The sequence below is a fragment of the Amblyraja radiata genome, chromosome 15, assembly GCF_010909765.2.
Source record: "Amblyraja radiata isolate CabotCenter1 chromosome 15, sAmbRad1.1.pri, whole genome shotgun sequence".
Lineage (NCBI taxonomy): Eukaryota > Metazoa > Chordata > Chondrichthyes > Rajiformes > Rajidae > Amblyraja > Amblyraja radiata.
The window spans coordinates 18,931,472-18,952,122 of NC_045970.1; the positions used below are offsets into that span (position 1 = coordinate 18,931,472).

Consider the following 20,651-nt stretch of genomic DNA (forward strand, 5'->3'; position numbering starts at 1 on the left):
AGCAACTCACTCGCCGCTGTCGCGACGTTCTGGGCGTGGGGCCACCGCATTGTGGCCGGGGAGGGAAGTAGCTCGGGTGGCTGCGAGCGGCCACCAGGACCGGACCGTGTAACCGGCCACCACCTCAGAGCCTTCTGCCGGCCTGATCACCTCTAGCAGTGTTCTCCGTCTGAACACCTCTCTCCTGCCGCTCGCCGGCCTCGCTCATGTCAGCCGCTTCCCGCAAATCCTTGAATTCCGACTGCAGCCAGGAGCAGGACATGACCTCGCTGCGCTGGGTGACATTGCATGGCATTCACTGCCCGGTCCGCGTCTTTCAAGAACAAAGATCATAGAGCGGAGTGGGTCAGCAGGTGATGGATAACAGGACAGCGGGCGGTGGAGCTTACTCCTGTGTCAGCACGAGTAACCTCAATTGGTCCCTTGAACTAGTATTGTTATTCAATAAGATCACAACTGATTCAACTTGTCCTGGTGTGCTCCCGTTTTTCCCACCATCTCTCCACCTGCCGTCACCCTCCACCCCGCACCCATTCAGAATGGAGGAGATCTGGAAGCCTTGGGCAAATTGAATTGCCACTTTATTATTTATTTATTTACCCACCCATTTTTGCTTATTTATTTATTTTTGCGCACGATAAATTCTATGTCCCGCCAGCCTTTCTTCAAAATTTTGCAAATCAAAATGGGGGTGCGTCTTCGACGCAGGTGTGTCTTCATTGCCAAGAAATACGGTATGTACATTCTCGCCGTAATCTGCATGCGTTGTCTCCTGGATCTCTGATTTCCTCCCACATTCCAAAGACATACAGGTTTGTAGCCTAATTATCCTGGTATAATTGTAAATTGTCCCAAGTGTGTGTAAGATAGTGTTAATGTGCGGGGATCGTTGGTCAGCACAGACCCGGTGGGCTGAGTCTAAAAACAAATGACACAAAAGACGACATAATCTGGAGCAACAGAACAAATTCACCCTTAGGATTAAGATGCTGATCTGCAAAATCCATTCGAGTACATTGCTGTATACTGGCAAACTATGGGCTACCTTCAGCTGCCAATAAAGAAAGCTGAACAATTTCCACCTTTAATATTCTTGCCACATGTGGAAGGGAACAATTCCAAAGTCAAAGTCCATCCAGGAACAAAGATGCCATGCATTCCAACATTCAACATGCATTCATAGGAGGTGCTATATCTGCCAATATCAAATATCCCTATCACCCTATCCACACTCTCATTTCACTTCATTGAAAAGGTGATATAGGAGTCTGAAAACCATGTCCATTACGTTCAAGAATAGCTTCTTCCCAACAACCATCAGGCTCTTGAACACAAGACAAAATTAACCTCAACAATTAACTTCTATGGACTGTTTGGCTGCACTCAGGATTTTGCGAGTATTTTTGCACTTATATGCATTTTGTTTACTGGCCTGTTAACTGTTGTAAAAAATAACTGTTTCAGGACTGGACGAGGGTTGGTCAAGATTATAAATAATGATCTCCTTTTCTTTTTTATTTTATTTTATTTTCTCTATTTTCTCTCTCAACTTTCTTCATTTACTCGTTTTCTTTTTTCACACACTATATATTTCACATCTTTCTATCCTTTACTATCTAACTTCTTTTTCTTATTCTAATCTTTTTTCAATGTAACAAAAAAAAAAAAAAGAAGTTGTACATAAAATGTATTATGATAATATATATTAGGCACTGGTGCCATATGACTGTACTTACTTCTAATAAAATAAAATATTTAAAAAAAAACTAAAAAAAAACTGTTGCAAGTAAGAAATTAATTGTTCCATTGTTGGTACAAATAACAATTAAACTCTCTTGACTCTTGAAGGCATCTTTGCTAGGTTGGTCATATCCACAGCTTCAAGGATGGTAACATCGTGAAGGATATAAAACAGAGGGAGGTGTTCTGAAGAACAGTAGGACATTCAAAGTTCTACAAAAGTTCTATTTATAGACATATAGGGGGACAAATGATAATTCGTAGTTTTACTATTCCATAGAAAATATCAGCAAACGTGGTCTCAGAACTATGAATTATCAAACACCATAACACAGTGACATCTTTAGCTGTGTCACTTGTGGTAGATGAGGAGGAATTTCTTTAGCCAGAGGGCTAATCTGTGCAATTCATTACCACCAATGGTTGTGAAGGCCGTCATTGGATATTTTTATAGCGGAGATTGATGTGTTCTTAATTAGCAAAGGCGTCAAAGGTAACGGGAAGAAAGATTCTTCCCTCATGGTTAGAATAGATCAGCCATGATCGAATGGCGGAGCAGGCTCGATAGGCTGATTGGCCTGATTCCGTTACTGTGTCTTATGATGCTTTCTAGAATCAGCTTTGAAATAATCAATGGATATATAGTTGTCTGACAAATCATATTGAACAACCCACATAAATAAAGATGTCTGAAGAAGGGTCCCAACATGAAATGTCACCTATCCATGTTCTCCATAGATGCCGCCTGAAACGCTGAGTTACCGCAATACTTTGTGGGGTTTTATTGTAACCCACATAAATAAATGGAAGGCAATCAATTACAGATTATCATGATGGCCCCAGGTAAATTCCAAGAATTTGGATACACAAATTAACATGATAAATGTACATTTTACCAACAAATCTCAATATCTTTAGTCCATTTTCAAAATTATTGTCAACAACTGGATGCACAGTTAAATAAACACACTAAGCATGCCACAATACAATTATCCAGCTACTGGCAATTTATAGCATAACAAATTGATGATAAATAACTCAAGGTAAAATAGGTATAAACCACATAGCTTTTTGTAGAAATAATAATACATTGTTTTGTGTGCACACTCTCTGTAGGTTACATTATAAATGAGCATTTTCAAATTATTCCAGTATAGGTCAATTCATGTCAGAAACAAAATGTTTGTAAATTTAAAATAAAATTAAAACACTTATCTAAAACCATAATTCGTAGAGGGGGAACAAATTCACTATTAATTTTACATTTATAATACTGCACTCATAATTCAAACATGCATGTTTGTCAACCAAACAACAAAGTAACATGAAATTGAAAAGCTAAAAACTGCAGACAATAAACATTTGAAATAAAAACTAAAAAGGCTGAGGATACAGAGCCGGTTAGGTAACACCAGTTGGAAAGGGAAATATTGAGTTAACTCAGTTTTTATTTTATTTGTGTGTGTGCTTTATCATCATTCTTTATTTTATTTATAGATACGATTAATTTCTAATGGCTTTCCTACAAAAGAAAATCGTACTCTTGAGGTAAAACAAGTTAATGTTGTTTCAACAATAAAATGAACAGTACAACTAGGTATGTTGCAAAGCCTACCTGAAGCGTCTTTGAAAATCTGCCGTTGCGGGTGTGCGCGATTTTGGCGCCGTTTAGAGGGGGGCGGGTTTAAAACGCGATTTTCTCTAGGCTGTTCAAATCGAAGATGTTCAGCCTAGTTAATTATTAACGAAAAATCGCTGGAAGACCCCGTCGCAAAAGCTATTATTAGGTTTAAAGGCCTTGAATAATAGTTATAGTAGTTTAAAAATCAATCTCTAAACCCGCGACCGCCAGCAACCGCAGGGTCTCATAAAGCAAACCACAGAAGGTTGGTTGTATATTTTTACATTAAAAAGGGCTTCTAAAGATCCCTTTATACAAAGTTTAATATTGCGAGTAGCTCATTTTGGGCCCATTATATCGCGCAGTATTTTTCTGGGCATTTGGGGCACAAATCTACCGCAATGTGAACGTTCTAAACCAGCGCGTTCCACAGGGACCCACTGGAAAGCTGATTTAAATGGGCATTTATTTACAGCAATTGAACACTGAATTCCTTCCATTTGGCCTATAAATTAATGTAAATGAGATTTAAAAATCATGTTTTATTGTGAATTATTTGTGAATATTATTTGGACATTTAGGCTATTTAAAAATGTTAATCATTTATTAAGAAATGGATAGATGTTTAGATCTAGTAATTGAAGTCTGAAATTAGCTACAATTAGGTAACTAACTAATTATATGCTTTAATTTCAGGTCATCCAAGTAAGATTATTTTATATTTGTTTCAGAATGCTTCAATCTATGATAACTGAAAATTTCATTCAGTTCTCTTAATTTTTAAGAAAGTTATGGGCTTTTGACTGTTCACGATCACAACTTTTTTGTTATGTCCATAGAAAATCAATAGGGAACAAGATGCTCATTTCAGAGTATGAAAATGGCCATAACTTTTTAAATACTTGAGATATGAAAGTGAATTAGGTGTCAAATTAAACTTATTTTTATGCTTTATCTGATGGGATAAATTACAGACTTGATTTTTAAAATCTCAAAATTTTGTAACATTGCTAGTACAACCTTCAGTAAAGTTAGGTATTATCTAAACTGTATTCATCATGAGAGGGAGATAAAGGTGGAGGAGTTGCTCTACTAATCAGGGAGAGTATCACAGCAGCACTCATAGAGGACATTCTGGAGGGCACGTCCACAAAGGTGATATGGGTAGAGCTCAAATATAACAACGGTGCAATCACACTAATGGGGGTGTCTGATAGGCCCTCCAATAACCAGCAGGAGGTAAAGGAACAGATATGTGGATGGATTACAGAAAGATGGAAAAACAACAGGGTTGTCGTAGCGGATGATTTTAATTTTCTCAATAATGAATGGGACTAACTCAGTGCTAAAGTATATATCAGGGCAGAATTGTTTTGGTGTTTCCAAGAGGGTTCCATGAAAGAATATGTGGATAGTCATTCATTCATTGTCGTTGAAAACATTAGCGACGCAATGGTGCTGGTTTCCAACAGGAAAGGTGACGGACGCACCACATATCTCTGTCCTCCAGTTACTGCGGAAGTATAGGATTTTGATGTGTGTGCTTTATCATCATTCTTTACAATGCTATCTATGACAGTGATCACAACTTCTACTGAAGTGTGGATGGCCGTTGGCTCTCTAGAAGCTCATCTGCCCTTTGACAGGTCTTGTTTATGGTCCTGCTGGGGATCCACAGCCTCCTCCTCACCTGGCAAACCTGGTGGGGGAAGACTGTTTAGTCGCCGACTATCCGACCATGGAGCAGGTAGCACGGGATTACATGGTACCCGTGGCGGGGGGAACCCCCCGACCTGACCTAACAGTAGGAAAGCAACAAAACACACAATTAAACACAATTTAACACAAACATCCATCACAGTGAATCTCCTCCAGGCACCTCCTCACTGTGATAGAAGGTAAAAAGTCTTATCTCTTCCTTGCTTCTTCTCCTGTGGTCAGGCAGTCAAACTGCTGCGTCGAGGCGATTGAGGCTCCCGATGATGAAGCCACCCGCCGAGCGATGGAAGATCCCGCGGCCAATTTTAAGCCGCGCCGGGCGATGAAAGGCCCTGTGAACGGGTCGATTCAAGCCGCACGATTCGGGGCAGACAAAGCTGATGTTGCTGGAGCTCCTAAAAATCGGTCACGAACCAGGGACCTGCGAGCTCCCGATGTTATAGTCCACAGGGCCCACGGCCGAAGCCTCCGAAGTCGGGTTGCAGCTGCAGCGCCATCACAGACTCCGAAGTCAGCCAGCTCCGAGATGGTAAGTCACAGGCTCTGCGACCGAAGCCCTCAAGGTCGATTCCAGTTGGAGGCCGCAGATGTTAGGCCGCAGCGCGAACGGAGATACGACTCGGGAAAAGGTTGCATTTCCGTTGAAGAAAGAGATTAAAAAGTCCCCTCCCCCACATAATACACAACTAAAAATAGACTATAACATACAACATAAATCTAACATTAACAACAAATCAAAAAAGAAACAAGACAGAGGGACTGGAGGCGAGCCGCAGCTGTAACACAGCGCCGCCACCCGAACCAAGGCAAGAAATTACAATATTGGCCCTTGTACTGGTACATGAGCCTGGTGAAGGAGCCTGACCAAGTAGTTGGTGTTTCAATGGGAGAGTATTTTGGGAATAGTGATCTCAACTCCATGAGTATTAAGATAGTTACAAATAATAAGTTTGAAACTTGTGGAAAGTAAAATGAATTAAGGCAGATTCTAGCATTATTTGGCAGGTGCTAGGGAGGGTGAATTTGGAGCAGTTGTTATTGGGTTAAATCCACATCTGACATATGAGAGTAATTTAAAGGCTAGCTAGTTTAAGGACCGTCATGTTCCAGAAAGGAGGAAGGATGGGGATGGCAAGGTAAGGGAATCTGGGATAACCACAGAGGATTAAAACTGGTCAAAAGGAAACGCGTGTTAGGTTTAGAAAGATGAAATCAGGCACATCCTTTGAGGAATATAAAGCAAACAGGAAAGATCTCTACTGGGCCATTGGAATGGTTAAAAGGGGCCAATAAATTAAACTGGATTAAAGAAAGCCCCAAAGCTTTTTATACAAATATTAATAACAAGATTGTAGCCAGCGAAAAGGTAGGACAGCTCAAGGATAAACGAGTGAATTTATGCTTGGAGTCAGGGGATGTAGGCGGGGTATCAAACAAGTACTTTGCATCTGTGTTCACCAAGGAGAAAAACATGTGAAATCAGAATGGGTGAAATTAATATGCTAAAATAGTTTGAGATCAAGAAGGAGGTGGAGTTGTGGCTCCTGAAGTGCATTCAAATAGATAAATCCCCAGGGCACGATGGGATCTATCCCAAATTATTGAGAGAGGCGACAGAGGAGATTGTACAGGCATTGGTGAATGCCCTTGTATCTTTTCTAGCCACAGTCTAGATAATTGGAGAGTGGTCAATGTTGTTCCTTTGTTTAAGAAGGGAAGTAGAGATATTCAAGGAAATTATAGAGCCTCGCATCAGTGATTGGATATGTTTTTTGGGAAATTATTTACACACACCTGGAAGTGAATGGACTAATTAGGCACAGTCAGCATGGCTTTGTCCACTGCAGGTCATGTCTCACAAACTTGAATAAGACTTTAGGGAGGCGATGAAGGAGATCAATAAGGGTAGCGCAGTGGATGTTGTCTACATGGATTTTAGTAAGGCATTTGATAAAGTCCCACATGGTAAACTGATCCAGAAAATTAAAATGCATGGAATCCACAGAGACTCAGTCATTTGGAATCAGAACTGGCTTGCAGAGAGGGTTGTTGTGGAAGGGTGTAACCAGTGTAGTTCTGCAGAGTTCTGTGCTGAGACATCTGCTGTTTGTTATATATAGAAACGATCTGAAAGTAAATGTCAATGGGTTGGTTAGTAAGTTTGAAGATGACACCAAATTGGTGGTTGTGGACAGTGATGAATGCTTTTCCTCACATTGCCTGAGGAACTGATTGTTTATAACACTTTAGTTAGGCTGCATTTGGTTGCTAGATCTGGTGGCCTAATTACAGGAAGGAAGTGAAAATTTTGGCGTGGGTGCAGAAGAAGTTTATCAAAATGCTGCCTGGATTAGAGGATATTAACTATAAGGACAGACTGGACAACTGCGTTGTTTTTCCTGGAGCAGAGGCTGAGAGGAGACTTAACAGAAGTATATAAAATTATGAGAGGCATAGACAGGATGGCATTTTCCCAAGTATTTTCCCAAGATAAAAATGTTAAAGACAAGCGAGCATAGCTTTATGGTCAGAGGGGGAGAGTTCAAAGGAGATGTGTCGGGCATGTCTTTTGCACAGAAAGTGATGGGTGTCTGAGTTACGCTTTCAGAGGTGTTGCTGGATGCAGATATCATAGGACGTTTAAGAAGTTTTTCGATAGGCATATGGATATGCAGCGAATCATAATCGCCTCTTTTCGTCTAGAAAAATCAGATTCGACCTATGCAATATCTCCCTAGAAATCAAGCCTTCTAATCCAGCAACATCCTCATTAATCTTTTCTGCACACTCTCTAGCTTAATTGAACATTTCCGCTGCTATGATAACCAGAACTGCACACAATACTGCAAATGAGGCCTACACTGTAACAGGACATCCAAGCTCTTGTAAAGATGCTACAGGCACTACTGCCTTACAGCGCCAGAGACCCCGGTTCGATCCTGACTACAGAGTCTGTACGGAGTTTGTACGTTCTCCCTGTGACCGTCATGGGTTTTCTCCGGTTTCCTCCCACACTGATAAAGACATACAGGTTGGTATAAATGTAAAATTGTCCCCAGTAGTGTTAATGTGCGGGGATCGTTGATCAGTGCGGACTCAGTGGGCCGAAGGGCCTGTTTCCGCGCTGTATCTTTAAACTAAACTACAAAGCATGGTTGCTTTCCTCAGAAACCTCATGGTATAGAAAATTGTTTTATAAAGACAATTGTGTAAATAGGGAAAAAAGGCTAGCGAGTTTCAGGCTCGCAAGAACAAAGTTTTTTTAACCACAGGATTTTCAAAACGAAAGACCTTTTTAATAGGTACAAGGTTATTTTTGTTACCACAAGTTAGAGATACTCGGCTGTATGTTACATTGTTTAATAGAGTATTATTGTACAGTGTCAATAGAATCAATTGCTTGCCAATTTCAGTAGCCACCTGTGTACTGAAGAGAGAGTGGTATCTGATTTTTTTTAAAATCATTAAACAATAAATATCCAAATACAAAGAAATCCAGTGCCCATTCTTTGACTTTCACTGTACAGATTACATAACATCCTTAATTGACTGGTGATGGATTTGGGCAAACTGTCTTGAAAAATTGAGTTAAATTGAGTTAAATTTGATAAAAAGCACATTATTTCATTCATTTCCCATATTTCTCCAACCAAAACATTATGTGGATAAGCAGTATAATGTGTAAGGTTTGCCAAGGTGTCTTTGCATCTGAGGAGGAGCTTGCCCAGGATTCTAAGTGGGCAATCTCTTGCTTGATCTATTATATTACAAATCATTAACAACATCAGATTAAGAAAGAATGGCTAAACATGAATGTTATCTTTTTAAGGTGTTATTATTAACAAAATCACTAAAAAGAATGTTGAAAATAAATGATCCTTTCAATTGGATTCATAAAATATTGGTAACTTGCCTTCATAGGTTTCCAGTATGTGCACTGTATCACCAATCTGCAGAGAAAGCTCTGTTTCATCTCTGGAGTCGTAGTTATATATGGCTAAAATGAAAAAAGAAATCTGTGAATACTGTGTATTTAAATGTTGATTTGCTTAAAATACATTTTTCACAAAAATAACACGTCAAGATTTAGAGCATGAAAACAGAAATTAAAAGGGGAGAAGGAGAAATAAAAATGACAATGAGCAGGACTAGGAAAAATTAAAGATTAAACAGAAAGTAATACTACTGTTCAGGTTCAGAGAAAATGACGGATCTTGTACATAAAATTCTTTGGCAATTTTACTTGCTCATTCATCGGGAGAATAAGAACGCAAATCATAAGCAAGTACATTTTCTTTGCAATAGAGCAAAGTACAAATGTATTTTGCTCAATTGAAAAATAATTCTACCAAGCATGTTTCTTATGGGCCTGTCCCACTTAGGTTATTTTTAGGCAACTGCCGGGGTCTAGGCTGTTGCCACTCGGTCGCCGGGGTATTGCCTGTATGATCGTGAGTAGTCTCCTCAGTCGCCCAAGCGCTTTTCTGGTCGCCACTTGGTTTTGAAATGTTCAAAGCTTTTCGGCGACTGTGGGCTTGTCGTAGATTATCTTCTCCTGAGGTAAGTGCTGTCGTAAGTTGTCGCCAAGAGAAATCAAGAGAAGTCATGTAGCGACTTTGGGAAAACACGTGATCATGTAAAAATGAAGTGCATGGACTTCCTTAATTTGTTGTTGGGAGACCTTGAGCATTGTAAAATGGCTCCAAGGTGAAGGAAGGGACAGCCCAGTGGCAAGGCCAAAACCGCATCCCCACCCACCAGGCAGGTGGAGACCAGGGAGGTGGCCCTTGTCCCCACCACCACCCCACCCCGGATTGGCTGCCCTGTCATGACTACAGATACTGCTGCTGCTGACCCAGACTCTGCTTCAGATTATGGTCAGGACACTGATGCCTCAAGTGAGGTGAAGAAGGACAGGAAGGGAGTTTCCTATGAGTTCAGAAGGGAACAAGAATCTGAGCTCGTTGAGTGGTATCGGGCTAACCCTGAGTTGTACAATAAAAACTGCCAACTTTATTGTAACAAGGACAAGAAGTACTCACTAATTGAGACCAAGGCGAAGGAGTTCCCTGATTGCACCTGTAAGTACCTACTTACTGGGTTGTTTGTCTGTATTTCTGTTAATATAATTAATATAAAAATATATTTCACGCTGGTCTTCATTTTTTTTTTTTTACAGATGCACAACTCTGGCAGTGGTTCAAGAGCCAGAGAACCAGATATGGCAAGCTGCCTCAGAGTGGGAACGTCAGGGTCTGGTGGCATGAACTTTACCCCGAAGCAGCAGTGGATCGTGGACAAATGGGGCTTCATCTAATCGCATATAGTACGAGTGGAGAGGAGATAGAGCACCAAGAAGGTAAATATTATAAAATACTTATTGTGACATTGATTATTTGATTGTCATCTTGCTTGCCATGTCCTGATGGTCTCGAAAGTTTGTAAAACATATTTATTTTCTTCCAGTTTGACAAAACGAAGCCACTGCCCAGTATGTGCAGTGAAGAGGTGTTTGATCCACTTGAGAGAACCTCTGCATCAACCCCCTCCGCCAGTCAGTAGCATAGCAAGAGCAGCAGGACTCCTGCAGGCTACACCCCAACAGCAACTGAGGTCGAGGAGAGAGGCTTGTCAGCTGGAGCTGATCAAGGTAAGGCTTGTCAGCTGGAGCTGATCAGGAGGTAAGGAATTTCCATCCATCCATCCATCCACATTTTTTTCCAAATTTACTGACCTGTATCATACTTTTATGTTGCAGCTCATGCAACGTGCAACAGAGGCCAGACAGGCCATGACACAGCCCCAGACGCCACATGAGCGGGCTGTTGACAACTTCCTGGCATTCTTAAAAGGAAAATAGCCTATGATGGTGGAAAAAACATCACAGATCCCATTCCAACTGCTGTTAGAAACCTACTCCATTCAGCTGCATTACTGTTGTAATTAGCACTTTGAACTATTTCATGCCGCGAATGCAATATACAAACTGAATTTTAAGTGCTAACATGATGACATCATTGGAATTATGAATCTATCTTCATTCCTAATGAAACCAGTAATACCTCAAAAACAAGCTATATGAATTTGATAAAACCCTTCCTTCAAAAATGAACTTTCTTGGTAATGATATAGTGGGAAACAAATAGGTTCTTAATTTGGAGTGAAAATAAAGCATTTTATAACTTTCAAATTAATTTATATCAAATGTAGATGAATAACAAGACTATCAATAAATCCTCTGCATCACACCATTTAATTCTCGTTCATTGCCATTCTACAAGGGCATGACTAACAATAACACAGATTATTAGTATTAAAAAGTTGCACGTAAAACGTTGTCAATTATCTAATTTCAACTTCTAATGCAAAATAAGTTCCCCACTTAATTTCCAAACAGCCAAACATTGAAGACTATTTACTGACATTCACTTATGCTTGTTTAAAAAATATTTAAATATCCCAGCTAGTAGATTACAGTGCCCTCCATAGAAACATAGAAAATAGGTGCAGGAGTTGGCCATTCGGCCCTTCGAGCCTGCACCGCCATTCAATATGATCATGGCTGATCATCCAACTCAGTATCCCATACCTGCCTTCTCTCCATACCCACTGATCCCTTTAGCCACAAGGGCCACATCTAACTCCCTCTTAAATATAACCAATGAACTGGCCTCAACTACCTTCTGTGGCAGAGAGTTCCAGAGATTCACCACTCTCTGTGTGAAAAATGTTTTTCTCATCTCGGTCCTAAAGGATTTCCCTTCTATCCTTAAGCTGTGACCCCTTGTCCTGGACTTCACAAACATCGGGAACAATCTTCCTGCATCTAGCCTGTCCAACCGCTTAACAATTTTGTAGGTTTCTATAAGATCCCCCCACAATCTCCTAAATTCTAGCCGAGTCTATCCAGTCTTTCTTCATATGAAAGTCCTGACATCCCAGTAATCAGTCTGGTGAACCTTCTCTGCACTCCCTCTATGGCAATAATGTCCTTCCTCAGATTTGGAGACCAAAACTGTATGCAATACTCCAGGTGTGGTCTCACCAACACCCTGTACAACTGCAGTAGAACCTCCCTGCTCCTATACTCAAATCCTTTTGCTATGAATGCTAACATACCATTCGCTTTCTTCACTGCCTGCTGCACCTGCATGCCTACTTTTAATGACTGGTGTACCATGACACCCAGGTCTCGTTGCATCTCCCCTTTTCCTAATCGGCCACCATTTAGATAATAGTCTACTTTCCTGTTTTTGCCACCAAAGTGGATAACCTCACATTTATCCACATTATACTGCATCTGCCATGCATTTGCCCACTAACCCAGCCTATCCAAGTCACCTTGCAGCCTCCTAGCATCCTCCTCACAGCTAACACTGCCCCCCAGCTTCGTGTCATCCGCAAACTTGGAGATGTTGCATTCAATTCCCTCGTCCAAATCATTAATATATATTGTAAATAGCTGGGGTCCCAGCACTGAGCCTTGCGGTACCCCACTAGTCACTGCCTGCCATTCTGAAAAGGACCCATTTACTCCCACTCTTTGCTTCCTGTTTGCCAGCCAGTTCTCTATCCACATCAATACTGAACCCCCAATACCGTGTGCTTTAAGTTTGTATACTAATCTCTTATGTGGGACCTTGTCGAAAGCCTTCTGAAAGTCCAGATATAACACATCCACTGGTTCTCCCTTATCCACTCTACTCGTTACATCCTCGAAAAATTCTATAAGATTCGTCAGACATGATTTACCTTTCGTAAATCCATGCTGACTTTGTCCAATGATTTCACCACTTTCCAAATGTGCTGCTATCCCATCTTTAATAACTGACTCTAGCAGTTTCCCCACTACCGATGTTAGACTAACTGGTCTGTAATTCACTGTTTTCCCTCTCCTTCCCTTTTTAAAAAGTGGGGTTACATTAGCTACCCTCCAATCATCAGGAACTACTCCAGAATCTAAAGAGTTTTGAAAAATTATCACTAATGCATCCACTATTTCTGGAGCTACTTCCTTAAGTACTCTGGGATGCAGCCTATCTGGCTCTGGGGATTTATCGGCCTTTAATCCATTCAATTTACCTAACACCACTTCCCGGCTAACCTGGATTTCACTCAGTTCCTCTATCTCATTTGACCCGCGGTCCCCTGCTATTTCCGGCAGTTTATTTATGTCTTTCTTAGTGAAGACGGAACCAAAGTAGTTATTTAATTGGTCCGCCATGTCCTTGTTCCCCATGATCAATTCACCTGTTTCTGACTGCAAGGGACCTACATTTGTTTTAACTAATCTCTTTCTCTTCACATATCTATAAAAACATTTGCAGTCAGTTTTTATGTTCCATGCCAGTTTTCTTTCATAATCTATTTTCCCTTTCCTAATTAAGCCCTTTGTCCTCCTCTGCTGGTCTCTGAATTTCTCCCAGTCCTCTGGTAGGCTGTTTATTCTGGCTAATTTGTACACTTCATCTTTTGCTTTGATACGATCCCTGATTTCCCTAGTTATCCACGGATGCACTACCTTCCCTGGTTTATTCTTTTGCCAAACTGGGATGAACAATTGTTGTAGTTCATCCATGCAGTTTGGGACAAAAACCCATCCATGTTTGGGACAAAGACCCATCATTTATTTATTTGCCTCTGTACTCCACAATTTGATATTTGTAATAGACAAAATCACATGTGGTTAAAGTGTACATTGTTAGATTTTAATAAAGGTCATTTTTATACATTTTGGTTTCAACATGTAAAAATTACAGCTGTGTTTAAACATAGTCCCCCCTCCATTTTGGAGCACCATGTTTGGGACACATGGCTTAACGGGCGTTTGTAATTGCTCAGGTGTGCTTAATTGCCTCCTTAATGCAGGTATAAGAGAACTCTCAGCACCTAGTGTTTCCTCCAGTTTTTCCATCACCTTTGGAAACTTTTATTGCTGTTTATCAACACGAGGACCAAAATAGCACCAATGAAAGTCAAAGAAGCCATTATGAGGCTTCAAGTAGCGAGAGAAGTGGTGCAAGCCAAGGTCCTTCCCCAATAACTGAAATCTGTAATAACAAGGTCCATTAAAACAAGGGTTTACTGTAATTTGGTTTACCTGTCCCACATGCACCTTTAATATCCACATTTATACTATGTCCTATATCAACATTACTATTCAGAAAGCTTGCATCGATATTGAAGAGAAAGTTGCAACAGTTCTCAGGTACAGATCCCTGCTCATAATCCAAACTGATCATGAGTTTGAAATGAAGGAAATCATAGTGTAGCAGATGATCACAGAGTTTTCCTTCCATGTCCTTCAAAGATGTTGCCTGGCCCACTGTTCCTCCAGCACTTTGTGTTCAATATAAGATTCCATAAGATTCCAGCATCTTTAATTCCTTGTGTGTACGTACACCTTGTCCTTTACTTTGACCTGTTTTCTGTTCGGCATCGTTCCTGTTGCCTATTCATTCCATACAGAAGCCAGATTTCTACATTACACATGCCTCTATTTCACTCCTTCCTAACTTTCCTCTCAGATTCTAATCCTTTTGTCATCTTAATTACTTGATCTCGCTGCACACCAGCAATTCATTTCTTGCAGGAGGATCCTCAGGTCTCCCTATATATAAACAATTAACGGTTTAGGTTTCTTTTTATAAATCTGCTTGTCATTCCTTCCCAACTGAACCGATAACCTCACATTTGTTTGCATTCTTCTTAATTTGCCATGACATTCAAGCTTAAAAATGTCCATTTCACCTCCTGTTTTGTTTCTGTTAACCAATCTTCTATCTAAACTCATATTATACGCTCAACCCCATGATTCCTTGCAGTAACATTTTATGGAGCACCTTATTGAATACATTTTGGAGATCCAAGATACCAGTTTTATGTTATATCAGGACCATCAATTTTTGGGAAGAAAACACGAGTATTGCCATTTCGAAGGAGCTCCAGAAAATCCTGCACCCACTCTTTGCTGGCCTTAGGAGGTGCAGGGCCCAATTGAGAACAATTTTGCTGAGCCCCAGGTTCCCAGCCAAGGTCTGTAGAATCATAGAAATACAAATAAAGTCTATTATAGACTTTATATCTATGGTAGAATGGAAAGTAATCAAAATGTGCGTTTAAAAAGTGCCTGCGACTTAATGGACCAAACAGATCTAAGCTACATTTTAATATAATATTGCATACTTATAAGCCTACAAGTAGCAAACAAAATGTGTACACCTCTAAAAAGTACATAGTTACAATACCACTTGTTTTAGTGACTGTGAAATGAAAAAAAAAAACAGATCCTGGAAAACCATGGCGAAAAACCAGTCCAGGCATTAAAATTTGGGCTTCAGCCCCATCCTACCCTTTGGGCTTCTACCCCATCCTAACGTGCGTGCGTGACCAATTGGTCCAATCGGCTTAAGGCCAGCCCAGCTTTCCTCCCCCCCGACACGGACACGGAGCGATCGCCGGTCCCTTTTTTTTGTTAAACATCTATTTCCTTCGGGTGTTTTTTTTTTTTTAATCTCCCCCTTACCATTTCCGTACTTTTTCGATAGTTGCCATGACCCGTTTTATGTCATCCTTCGCCCTGCTCCTGGTCTCGGCCCGCACCAATCTGCCGGACATGCTGTGTGTGTGTGTGTGTGTGTGTGTGTGTGTGTGTGTGTGTGTGTGTGTGTGTGTGTGTGTGTGTGTGTGTGTGTGTGTGTGTGTGTTTGTTTGGCGGAGTCTGAGGGGAGAAGCGCCTGCACCAAGAGTGAGCGAACGCACTGACAGACGGTCGAAAGCAACGATCATAGAGCGGAATAGGTTACATTTCGTGCCGAGACCCTTCTTCAGACTGACAGTCAGGGGGAAGGGAAACGGGAGATATAGGCATATCTTCCATTCATTTGTCCTTAGTACCTCTTGTTCCTCTTTCCTCTGACTCAGTCTGAAGAAGGGTCTCGACCCGAAATATCACCTATGCCGCTCTATGATCGTTGCTTTTGTCCGTCTGTCCGCTCGTTCGCTCGCCCTTGGATTAAGTAGCGCAGGATAAAGCTGCGAATTCACGCACAGGGTGGAAACTGGAAACTAGGGGAACGTCGTCCCCCCGCGTACCCCCCCATTTCCATCACTGATTCATAATCATGTGATCAATCAATCCTGGAGATTCACTCGTTCCTTGATCGTCATTATCAGTCTCTTGCTCATATATATTTTAAACATTTTCAGAGAACTTCACAGACCATTAACCAACTCTTCAAGTAGTCATCTTCAGATGTTGGTTAAAAATGAATAAACGATCACTCTTCTATTATGTGATTGGGGATTTAACCCTCTGACTACCAGTCCCCCTTTTATCCTGGCACTGTGTCTAAAAGGATCATCCTGTAAGTGATCTTGCCCTAATTGAGCTTAATGTGTAAACCTCTGGTTTATGCCTGTATCTCACTTTTTATAATACAAATGGTTCATTCCCATGACATCAAATCCTTGTAATTGTCTAGTTTGTTTTTTTATATGGCTCTGCATCCTAACCCAATTATTCCTACATCGTCATTTTTCATCAGCGTTCAGCAGGCAAGAGGTCCACGTTTACCAGCAAGCTGACAACGTTTCACCTTACTAAAATTTCACACTGTGGAAAAAACAAATAACGAAAATGAATTCCTTCGGTCAATCTTGTTTGTGAACGGAAAACACATTGTCCCTTCCACGTTCAGCTCGCCATTTATAAAAGTTAAGTTTAATTAAATAAATGATGAGATTATTTTAATACTCTCTTAATTTCCTTAGAATAAATGTTAAACTGATTTTGTATGCTTTGTTGACATTAACCAAGCAGTCACAATGCAAAATGGTGGGTATGGAGATCTGGCAATTAAAAGATCATTGAGGGTAAAATAGTCTGCACCTGCAATTTCTCAGCATATCCAGTCACACTTTAGACTGAGTTAACAATTCCATATCTTCCTACAGAATGCAGGGTTACAATTTACTCTCTTTCCCAAGCCAATGCTTACCATTCTCAGCAAGTGATTGCGACAGGTTTATTCTATCAACAAGTTACCAGCATCATAAATCACACCTTTATAGGCTTCCCTGGAGCTGGCATTTCAATCTGCCTTCGAATTGATCTATCTTTCTAGCTTAGTCTAAAATGGGATCAGTGAGCTTTGTAAAAGAGTAGCCTTAAGGAAAAGTTTGAAGAGTATATTCCGGATGGTTTTTATAGCAATATGTCCAGGAACTAACAAGAACCATGCTCCTTGATAATGTCTCATGAGAATTAAGTTATTATCTCTGCAAAAGAACAATCATATAACAGTGCATAGTTGAATTTCAAATGCAGTTTACAAATGAGAAATTTGTGTCTGAAGTTAATACCGAAGTATTACTGAACTGTACTGAGAAAAATTCTTTAATGGATAAAGTGATAAATCAGAATTGGCAGATATTTAAGAAAATATTTTATAAATGTCCGCAGTTATATTTCAGTAAGAAAGTAAAATATTGTAGAGGCAGCCATGCTTAACCAAATAAGCTAAAGATTGCATCAAAATACATAATGTAAAGATATTCCTAAAATGTATAATTTTGCTAAAACAGTCGTTGCTGGTAGATTGGAAGATTTTTAGAAAAAATATATAAATAGGGAGAAGATGCTGCATTAAACAGAGATTATGAGCTTCTGGAGATATAAAGAAAACATAGGTCCCTCTGAGTTAATTAATAAGCAGAAAAAGAAAAGTGCCGGAGTTTATGGATACATAGGATTGTTTTTTTGAGGATGTGACCAAAAATGTCAATGAAGGCAGAGCTGTAAACAGTGCATACTTGGATTTCAGTAAGGCATTCAACAATGTTCCGCATGGCAGGCTGCTCTGGAAGGTTAAATCCCATGGGATTTAAGGAAAGAGCTGAATGGATGGAAAATTGGCTGCACGGTAGGAGGCAGAGGGTGATGATGGAAGGTGCCTTTTGGACTGAAGGCCTGTAATTGGTGGTGTGTGTCAGGGATCGGTGCTGGGGCCCATTGCTGTTTGTCATCTATAACAATAATTTGGAAGAATGTACATCGCATAGTTAGCAAATGTCACAAACGTGAATGGTATTGTAGAAAGTGAAGATAGTGGTAAAAAATTGCAGCTGGATCTTGATCAGTTGGACAGGTGGGCTGAGGAATGGTTGATGGAATTTAATTCACAGAAATGTGAGGTATTGCATTTTGGGAGCACTGACATGAGCATAAGCTACACAGAGAACAGTGGGGCTCTGAGGAGCGTTGTGGAGCAGGGGGATCTAGTACAGGTGATATAATTAGTTGAAAGTGGCATCACATAGAGTGGTCAAAACGGCTTTTGGCACATTGGCCTTCATCAGTGAGCATTGAGTATAAACTACGGGAGGTCATGTTGCAATTGTATAGAACGTTGATGAGGCCGCATTTAGAGTATTACATTAGTTTTGGGCACCATGATACAGGAATATATATTATCAAGCTGGAAAGGGTGCAGAGAAGATTTATGTGGATGTTGCTAGGACTCGAGGGCCTGAGCTATATAGAGAGTTTGAGTGGCCTAGGGCTCTATTATTTGGAGCATAGGAGGATGAGAGGTATTCTTGTAGAGGTGTATAAAATCATGAGAGGAACAGTTCGGGTAGATGCACAGAGTCTCTTGCCCAGAGTAGGGGAATCAAGACCAGAGGACATAGATTTAAGGTGAGGGGGGAAAGATTTAATGGGAACCTGAGGAGTAACTTGTTCACACAAAGGGTGGTAGATGTACGGAATGAACTGCTGGAGGATGTGGTTGAGCCAGGTACTATCGTAATGTTTAATGACAGGTACATGGATAGGACCAGTTTAGAAGAATATGGGCCAAACGCAGGCAGGTGTGAATACTGTAAGTAAGTTTTATTTATATAGCACGTTTTAAGTCAACTCGCATTGACACCAAAGTGCTTTAAATAAATTAAATAATAAGTTTCCATACAAACCATAGAAAAAGGTTAAAAAAATGAATAAAATGGACATAACACATTATAGAGTTCAACACAAACGTCCCCCCACAGCAGAATCAAAACATTTCCACTGTGGGGAAAGGCACCAGAAAATTAAGTCCTCTTCCTCTGTGAAACACCCGAGGTCGGGGCCCATTTGTGGCCTTGCAGCCAGTCCGATGATTTTCAGGGCCCTCTTGCCGTGAAGATGGAACTTCGGCGTCGGGTGAAACATTCCTCAGCGGCTTGGAAAGGTCTGGAGTGGTTGCTTCCTCCCCGGAGACCGGGGCACTCGTAGTCCTCAGGCCGCGCCGGTTGGAGCTCCGACCCTGGCGAACTCGATCCCTGGCTCTGCGGCTCTCCAAATCCAGCCGCACCATTTTCGATGGTAGGCCGCGAGGACGGGGCGAAGAAGCAGCTTGGAGGGATGCTGCCTCTCCGACCAGGTAGGTGACTAAGGAATAAAGTTTCCCCCTTCCCCACCCCCACCCCCCACATAGAAGACCTCCACTAACATTTTTTAACAGGACTTAAAATAAAATAAAATTAAAAAAAGGTGTAGAGACGGACTGCGGGCAGGCTGCCATACACAGACGGCGCCCACTCCTGCACATCCGCCATCTTGGATGGGACATGTTGGCTGGTGTGGGCAAGTTGGACCGAAGAACCTGTTTCTACGCTGTAAGGCGCATGACTATGTGGGAGATGCCCCTGTAATAAAGAAGTGATGAAGAGGGAGGGAGAAACTTAAAACAATATCTATCACCAGAAAAACAAGTAATCAGAAAGGAATATTAGAAAGGGCTATAGAATATAAACAAAGGGAAACATGTTGCAGCTTGTTATAGTACTGTGTACATTTTTGTCTCCTTTGGAGGCAGTGTAGAGAAGGTTCACCAGATTGATTTCTAAGAAAAAAGCGATGACATATGAAGAGAATTGAGCAGGCTGGTCCTACTCAACTTAATAATTAGAGGCAATATTGAAACGCTATGAGATTCGGAGGGGAATAATAGGGTGGATACTGAGAAGATATTCCCTTCATGAGCATGGTTTCAGAATAAATTGATGGTTATTTAAAATAGAGCCATTTCTTCAAAGATAGACACAAAATGCTGGAGTAACTCAGGGGGACAGGCAGCATATCAGGATAGAAGGGATGGGTGATGGATCATGACCCTTTGGAATCCTTTCCCCGAAACAACTATGAAGATGGAAGATGACAATTTTACAACCTGAGTTAATTTATACATTTCAGATTCAGATTCAATTTTATTGTCATTGCACTTTTCAGTGCAACAAAATGGTTTAGCTTGCAGTCATAACATAGAATAAATAACAAAACACACACTCAACACAGTTTAACATCCATCACAGTGAGTCCACCAGGCACCTCCTCACTGTGATGGAAGGCAAAAAGTCTCAGTCATTGTCTCTTCCCTCCTTGCTCTCCCTCTGCGCTGAGGTGATCCAGGCCTCCGATGTCGTGACCCCGCCGAGTGATGGTAAGCAAATCCCGCGGCTGAATCCGAACTCCGCGAACGGGCCGGTTCAAACTCCGCGGCCCGGGGCGGTCGAAGCTGCTGCCCTC

The 20,651-nt window shown here is 41.0% G+C and overlaps 1 protein-coding gene across 1 annotated transcript in view; it reads right to left on the reverse strand.

The window, feature by feature from the left end:
- LOC116981051 (dedicator of cytokinesis protein 1) overlaps positions 1-20,651 on the reverse strand; it is a 413,994-nt gene that overhangs the window by 365,645 nt on the left and 27,698 nt on the right. Inside the window, exon 2 of the mRNA XM_033033698.1 lies at positions 8,994-9,077. Coding sequence (XP_032889589.1) covers positions 8,994-9,077 — 84 coding nt within the window. The remainder of the gene's footprint in view (positions 1-8,993; positions 9,078-20,651) is intronic.